General features: G+C 33.9%; 1 protein-coding gene across 1 annotated transcript in view; it reads right to left on the bottom strand.

Annotated features, from left to right (window-relative positions):
• Positions 1 to 4,346: 4,346 nt before the first annotated feature.
• The window catches only part of LOC111399059, a 7,688-nt gene continuing 3,124 nt past the window's right edge, over positions 4,347 to 8,910 (bottom strand). The window contains exons 3-6 of the mRNA XM_023026278.1: positions 8,404 to 8,486; positions 5,669 to 5,730; positions 5,470 to 5,566; positions 4,347 to 4,874 (exon numbers count right to left, since the gene is read on the bottom strand). Coding sequence (XP_022882046.1) covers positions 4,818 to 4,874; positions 5,470 to 5,566; positions 5,669 to 5,730; positions 8,404 to 8,486 — 299 coding nt within the window. The 3' untranslated portion in view covers positions 4,347 to 4,817. The remainder of the gene's footprint in view (positions 4,875 to 5,469; positions 5,567 to 5,668; positions 5,731 to 8,403; positions 8,487 to 8,910) is intronic.

Genomic DNA, 8,910 nt, shown 5'->3' with positions numbered 1-8,910 from the left:
AAAGAAAGGACATTAATAGAAAACACGTCAGGGCACCAAGTAGTACACACAATCAGGCTCGGGTCCTGTATGAATCATTCAAGAATCAAAGACAAAGCATTCAATCGTGTTTCATTAAACAGTCACATCAAGCTTGAACAGAGTATCGAATTCATTTGAATGCATCAATTGATTGTGTTCAGTTTCTTCTATGACAAGGGATGGCCTTTCGTGGACATGATGAATCTGAAGATTCAAACAATCGAGGAAACTTTCTTAAACTATTACATTGGTTGTGTGATCATAATGCTGAGATTAAGGTTGTTTCTTTGACAAATGCACCTGAAAATCACAAATTGACGTCACCACAAGTTCAGAAAGATATTGTGAGTGCTATCGCTTCTGCAGCTCTTAATGTGATTATCAAAGATATGGGGGATAGCTTGTTTTCTATTATAGTTGATGAATCTCGAGACATTTCAGTGAAAGAGCAAATGTCAGTTGTTATTTGTTATGTGAAGAATGGGCGTGTATTGGAACATTTTATTGGTGTTACGCATGTTTCAAGCACTACAGCTGTTGCACTTAAGGCTGCAATTGATCAATTATTCTCCACGCATAGCTTAAGTATATCTAATTTGAGAGGTCAGGGATATTATGGAGCGAGTAATATGCCAGGTGAGTATAATGGTCTCAAATCACTTATTTTGAAAGAAAACCTAAGTGCTTACTACATTCATTGCTTTGCTCATCAACTTCAACTAGCACTTGTAGTTGTAGCACAAAACATCCAAAAATTGAAGCTTTCTTCACTTTAGTACACAGGTTGGTGAATATTGTTGGAGGATCGGCTAAGCGAAGTGATCTTATTTGAGAGAAACAAAGACTTAAAATTCTTGAAGCACTTAGTGTCGGTGACATATCAAGTGGACTAGGTCTCAACCAAGAAACTACTCTTAAGCGTTTTGGTGATACTCGTTGGGGGCTCTCATTACAGTTGTTTGATTAACTTGATTCTCATGTTTTCAGCCACTGTTGATGTTATTGAAGAGATTGCTACTGATACTACAAGTTCCGGAACAAGAGGTGATGCAAATATTTTATTGGAGACAAAGGAAAGATCAAGATATTGTCAATGCCATGAAATTGGTGAAATTATGTAAAGTACAGATGCAAACCATAAGGGATGATGGATGGGATTCTTTTTTTGGAATGGTTTGTTCATTCTGTGAAGCTCATGAGATCAATATTTTAAATATGGATGATATGCTCATAGCTGTAGGTCGTTCACGATGTCGCACAGTGACAAATTTGCATCACTATCGCGTCGAAATGTTTTATGCCATCATTGACGTGCAACTTCAAGAATTGAATGATTGTTTTTCTGAGGTAAATAATGATTTACTCCTTTGTATTGCGTGTTTGTGTCCAAATAATTCATTTGTTGCTTTTGACAAGAACAAATTGATTCGACTATGTGGGTATTATCCAGCAGATTTTGACACAACAGATATCTCAGAACTTGATGATCAATTAGATACATATATTCTTGACATACGCACTGATGAAGAATTTGAAGGATTACAAGACCTTGGTGATCTAGCACAAAAATTGTTAGCGAAAAATAAGCATGAAGTGTATCCATGTTTTCAAGCTTGTGACATTAGCCTTAATTCTTCCCGTTGCTACTACTACAGTCGAGAGAGCATTTTCCGCGATGACTTACGTAAAAAATCGTTTGCGCTATCGAATTGGAGATCAATGGCTAAATGATAGTTTGGTTGCATATATTGAGAAGGACGTATTTGACAGTATCGAAAATAATGTAATAATGGAACGTTATCAAAATATGAAAATTCATACAGAACAATTGTAATAAAATATCGAATAGATAAATTTTTTCGTAACTTTTTGTACAAGTTATATTGTGCCCCACTAAATCCTTATGTTTGCGTCCGCCACTGCATATAAGTGTATCAATTAAATTGCTTAATCATTCTCGAGTGCCAATGACACATAGGCTCGGTACATTGTTCATCGTCATTTACGCTCACGAATGTATTTCACATCTCGTTAGTTAAATTAAATTTATTATCTATTTCACAATTAACAAAGTCAACAAATTGTGAAGTAGTTTTTCATCCTTTGAACGTTTATTTCAGAATCGAGCAACGAAGAAGAAGATCAGTACGAGTAATGCTCGAAATGTTCTTTTTTATCTAGATGCAGATTTAGATTTTAATTCTGCCTTTTTCTTTCAAGGATTGAAATAAATTTGACCTATGTCATTCTCGCATTGGATATCCTTTTAGGCCTTGTTTTTTATTTTATTGTTAAAAAATCTCCAAATATTGTTGCCAATAAAGATTTTGTTTATGGTGTCCCTGCGTGCTAAACAATCGTGTCTCTCTCTTTCTCAAGGTACATTTTGTTCTTCTCAGTGCTTTGTTAATTCTTTTTACCTTCTAAAAATGGGTCATATATGTACTTGGATTTATTTAATGAACCTGAAACCTTCAATATGTTAATCATATCTCATTATCAATTGATTTTTCGCTAGCAAATTATTTTTCCTTGTCCCATCTTAGACATTCTCATCGTGTCTTCCTAAATAATATCATTGAAAATCAAGAACCGCAATCTTTTTCTCAAGTCATAAAATCTGAAGAATGGTGTGATGCCATTGCCAAATTAATTTTGGTTCATGAATATCAACACTTGGTCTTTATGGTTACTTCTCAAATGGAAATCATCCATTGGTCGTAAATGGATCTACGAAATTAAATATTGGTCTGATGGTTCTATTGAGAGATACAAAGCTCGTTTAGTTAGCAAATGATATATTAAAGTCGAAGGCATTGATTACCATGATACCTTTGTACTTGTGGCCAAACTAGTTATTGTTCATCTTTTTCTCTCCATTGCTACTATTAAAAATTGAATAATGCTATTTGTAGTCACTTGCGATCGTTCTACGTAGTATACACGTGGTAGTTAGTGATTTGATATATGAGGCAAGAAAAACTACCACATTAATACATTAAATTACAAATCGTCATGTAAGATGCCACGTAGCACAACTACTACAGTGAGCGACTATGAATAACATTATTCCTAAAAATTGGTTATTGCACTAACTTGATGTTAACAATGCCTTCTCCAAGGAGATCTCAATGAAAAAGTTTATATGAAACTCCTCCCCAAATTTTCTTGTAAGAGGGAGATTCGTGCATGCAAATTAAATAAATCTATCTATGGTCTTAAACATGCTTTTCGTCAATGGTTCTCCAAATTCTCAACCACTCTTATTCGTTGAGGTTTCCGTCAATCTATTTCAGACCATAATCTTTTTACTTATATTCATGATCAGACTTCTATTTACATTCTCCACTATGTTGATGATATCATTATCACTAGAAATAATCATGATGTCACTCCTGACATAGAAAAATATCTTGCTCAATCTTACTCAACAAAAGATCTTGACAATTTTCGGTATTTTTTAGTTATTGAAATATCTCGCTCTAAGGAATGAATTTTTGTGTGTCAATGAAAATATATTCTTGACACATTATCTGATTCTGATATGGCTGGTTCTTGACTATCAGATTTTCCTACGGAGAAACATCTTCGATTACAACCAAAAAATGGTAGTCCCCTTCCCGATCTGACAATCTATCGTGGATTCGTAGGTCGTCTTTTATATCTCATTGTAACATGATATGATGTTCAATATGCTGTAAATTCTAGTCATATTTCTTGATCAGCTTCTGATTCTTTTGCGGAAGCGGAAATATCGTTCCCTTGCAACACTTAGTTCTGAGTTGCAATGGTTAAAATATCTTCTCTTGAATCTTGGTATTAATCATCTACAACCAATTCCAATTCATTGTGATAGTCAAGCTACTATTCACATTGCCAAAAACCCCGTATTCCATAAACACACCAAACATATTGTAATTGTCTGTCATTTTATTCAAGAAAAGATTCGAGCAGGTCTTTTTACTCCCTACAATCTAGCAATCAATTGACGAACCAGGCGATGCTTATTGTCAACTACTTCGTGGGTATTCTTGACATTTCAATCCCATCTCCATCTTGAGAGCGGGTATTGGATGAAGGAAGATAAAATCATATATTAGTCCAATCTTTTAGTTTAAAGTAATCAATTATTTTATTGTTGTATATATCTTGTAAATTTCAATCTTTCAGATTTTAGAGTTATCAATTTTCCATCTTTGTGTATATTTATTTCTTGTAAATTTGCCTATAAATACAAGGCAACTGCATGAAATATACAACAATTCACAAAATATATTCTTATTCTCATTTTTGTGCTAACAAATTTCACATCATACTTCACAAGATATAATAAGTAAAACATCTTGTCCATTATAATGCCGATTCCTTTAGAAGATCTTTGTGCATATTTACAACCTTGTTATCAAATTGTTTACTACATTAATTCTTCAAAATATCAGCATTATTACATGCACTCATCAGACTAATGCACAAATGATAGAATTTGTAATTGACACAAGGTTTCCGAATGTAGAGGAAAAGACTCAAAAAACCTTTTTCTGTTCTGTGAAGGCAACTTAACATTTGGCTTTAAAGTGCCTTAGTCGATTTCTACCTGCCTTGTCAACTGATAATGATGAGTCAATATTATTTTCATCTGTTCTCTTTTTCTAGTATCTGCTCCAGCAAACATTTCGGCTTCCAAAAACATGATCTCTGGAAAGATATTATTACCTCGGGATCCAGATACTCGCACATTACAGCAGAAATCTACTTACAAAGACAAGATTTATGAACTCAAACACAAGAATTTCCAATCAGCAACCAGGCTCCTGCTTCAGATAGATCCCACCAGATGAAAAAAACATCACGGGCTGAAGAAACCAAGAAAAAATTAGTGAGCTATATTGCAAGACGAAAAGTCAGATTAAGACAGACCCCACAAATTGAAATGTTGCCTACTCAGCAAAAGAATTCACATGTAGGTTATGGAAAATCTGGCAATTTAAATGAAGCAGCCTCTGAAGCAAAATTTATGGCACCATGGTTTTTATGTTATGTGCTTTTCATTTAAATTAGCTCGAACTGAATGACATAAAGCATCATAACATTGTTTGACTATGTAGAAAAGAATGGATAGTTTCATACCACCTTGCCCCAGTGAAAATTTCTCAGAGGTAAAATTTAAGGCTTAATAAAGAAACGAAAGACGTTATAAAAAATTCATTGCAGCGTCTTTATGTTTGCCATCACAGCATTATATTATACTAAACATCGCACCAGATCTAAACTAGTCAGCTTGTGCTACTGTGCATGATTGAAGATGTTAAATTGAAAGGAAGCAAGGAAACTTCACAATCTCCATGCATGAAAAATAGCATCTGGTGACAAAGGGAAAGATTTCTTTATGAGAAAATTAAGGCATCCTCAGTGTACCGAGATATTCAAAAGCAATGGCCGTGAAATCACCTGAGATGAACTAGGCAAAATACTACTTGCAAGTTCCTCATTTATGATTACAGGAAGTGGGGGCATCCGACTCATTATCCCAGGCATACTTCTCATTCTGCAAGCACCAAAAACTTTGTAGCTTCAAAAGACCATCACAGAGACAGCAATCAAAGTATCAAAAAACAAAAAACATAATATGCTAATATGAATGACATACTCGTTTAACACTGCAGTTATATTGTTCCTTGCACGGCAAAAGAGATCAATATTCTCCTGCAACTGATCACAAGAAACTTTGGGATCAGAATTAAGCATAAATTTGTGCTAAATTTAAAAGCAAGGGAAAAAAGATAAAATATGCAAAATAAACACAGAAGATGTTAATTCATATCTCATACAAAACATATAATTACGATAGGTTGTAAAATGGAAAACAAAAGAATCACATGGATAAATGCACACCAATTGAAATTCTATCCTGCATAGGAATCCAAAGTTCATTTTTTGTTGCAAGATGAGATGGTCCACATAATGCAAAGGTAATCTAGAACTGCCTTACAAATCAAACCAAGTTTTGATGTTAACCAAAAAAAAAAAAAAAAAAAAAATAGAAGCTTGGTTACTAAGCCCCTGTTTGATCTCCATTAAATTAAATTACATTACATTCCATTTTTCTCTCTTATTTTCAACCACATAATCTTTCATAAAATAATATTACACATAAATCGAAAACTTTTCATTCTTTTTCAACCACTCATTTTTCTAAAAAATACTATTCCCTTCATTTTCATTTTCAAGTAATCGGCATCAAACAGGGGCTAATTATGATGTCAAGATATTTCAGAACAGAAAAATATTCTTCGATGAAAGTCTATCTATGATAATAGCGAAGAAACTCTCACGCATAAAGTGAGAAGGATCAAGCACCAAAGGCAGAAATATTGAAGCAACGCAGATCTAACATCTGTCCTAAGCAATCCTATGAAGGAAATTCAAGACGTTGTGAAGTTCAAGATCCTATGAACTCAGTCCAAGAGCATATAGAAGAATAAATGGACATCTAAATCTTTACACAAGGACAATTCCAATGAAGGAATTGCTAAAAGCTTGGTATGAAATCCTATTGGATCGCAAAAACAGTCCAAATAAGCACCATATGGAAACAATAAAGGAGACTGAAGGCCAAGAGTGTCATGGAAATGAAAATAGAGCCAATAAGTGTTTACCACTTCGATAAAAGTGGAGTTTTTCAAAATTCAAACTTCCTCCTCATAGTTCCAGACTTTATAGACAAATTCCTACATTGTTCCCATGTCAAAATCAAAATAAAGTTGGAAAATCCTAAGTTGCATATGAACAATGTCTTCACAACAGAATATTTTCTAAAATCATCTTTTCCAATATGAAATACTGAGCCCTTCTTTTCCTGATTCTGTTTTTAACTTTTACCTGCGAAACTAACAAATTTGAACCGTTCAGAAGTCAGAACTGATCAGAATTATTATATGTGGGTACAATCCCAAAATCATTTAAGAACCCTCACCTACCTTAGATATTATAGCAAGATTTGCCATTAACATTTGTGGAACGTCAAGGAGAATATGACTGTGTGAGGACACAAGGCATCCTGGGCCAGCATCATTTGCCACTGTTTGCCTTTTTTAGACTACTAGCTTTTTACTGAGGAAGATTTTGTTCTGTTGTATTTAGTATTTGTTACAGAAATTTTTTCAAATAGTAGCATGTAGTGCATACGTTACATTTTGCTAATTGTTATTTCCTAGAACTAGGTCCATTTCATTTAAAAAATTGACAAAAAAGCCAAGGGTTGATATTAAAGTGGGATGACAGAAGTATAGGTTGTGACATAACTCATAAGTATAGATCGTTGGTACTTGGTAGTGGGAAGGATATAAAAGGTGGTAGATGCATTACATTGAGGTCCGAATATTTGCTTAAGTCTGATACAAGCCTGGTTATTTTCTTCCAGAAGATGGGGTGTCACTTAAATCAAAGCTACCGATAAAGACTTTTACCACACATTACTAATTTATTTCCGCTACATGCATTAATTTTGCTTATAGAAATTTTTGACCGCATTTTTATTTATTATCATTTCCAGATACCAAAGTTGGCACCAGCACATAAAAATTCTACAATTTTTCAGAAATAATATCCCATTAAATAGCTTAAGAGCAGGTATTTCAAGTATAGCAGGCTAGCGTAACTTTTGAATAATTCTCTTAGATGTAATAGCCAGATTTGGCATTAGCATTTATGGTACATCAAGGAGAAACTGAGGACACAGCAAGTCTTGGACCAGTTCGCTGCAATTTCCAAGAAAGTTATCAAATAACATTATGATTGGTCCATCCTCCTGTCCAACATCAATTGTTACTGTTGACCTTTTTAGTCAATTCAAACTTTATTCAGAGGCATAATTCATGTTAATAGAACGTTCTGTATAGCAGATAATATTCAGGTTGTTCCAAGAACTAAGCAAAATTAACTTAATTTGTTAAAAATGGTGAAATTGACCAAAAAGCCAAGGGGTGACGATTAAAGTCGGTGGAGACAGTACAAGTTAAGACATTAGTGCCCCCAATCTACCCCCACCCCAGGGGACTATGTGCATCCTGCATTATAGGCCCCATAATATTATGTTGAGAACTCTTTTTTCTACATACTCATTCTCAACCATATATTCATGCAATAAAATATTCTGCACGTAAACCCAATAATTTTATCTACTTTTTAACCACACATTCTCCTAAAAATCACTATTCAAAACACTGTTTTGGCCAAATAATGGCCATCAAACAAGGGCTATATAAAACAATAAATAGATAATATATGCTCCTTTCCTTTCTGGGATGTTTCGAAATAATATCTACCTCCCCAACCTGGACATTTGTAAAAACATTCAAACTACCTAGAGGACAGAGATATTACCTTGAGGGTAGAAATATTTGCTGAAATTTGAACAAAAGCCTGGTTGTTTTCTTCCAAAAGATGTTTTGTAGTGCCAGTTAATGCTGAAAAAAATGCATAATTAGTGCATTAATAACAGTTGCCAGAAGCTATCACAATATCAACAGTTCACATACGCGATCATATATTCACATTATACAAGTGATAGGAATGAAAAGCACATCGGAAAATCATAGAATACTTTTACAAGATAGGCGGCTCCTGAATACCAATGTCTTAAAGCATATATAAATCAAAGTTACCGATAAAGCTTTCATCTGCATAAACAAATTAGACCAATGCACTTTAGAAGTAAACTACAAGTTTTGCAGATACTGGTTAAGATCACGCAAGTAAATATTAAGATGTAGAATTTCCGGGTCACGTGCAAGACGTATTTTGCATAATTTCCAAGAAATGACATGGTCTAACAGCAAGAACGATTATGAAAATATACTATAGACCAGAAAAACATATAAAATGAAGTAT

Source organism: Olea europaea, chromosome 1 (genome assembly GCF_002742605.1).
Source record: "Olea europaea var. sylvestris chromosome 1, O_europaea_v1, whole genome shotgun sequence".
NCBI lineage: Eukaryota > Viridiplantae > Streptophyta > Magnoliopsida > Lamiales > Oleaceae > Olea > Olea europaea.
The sequence above is the reverse complement of the archived record's forward strand: the minus strand, read 5'-3'. Positions and strand labels throughout refer to the sequence as shown.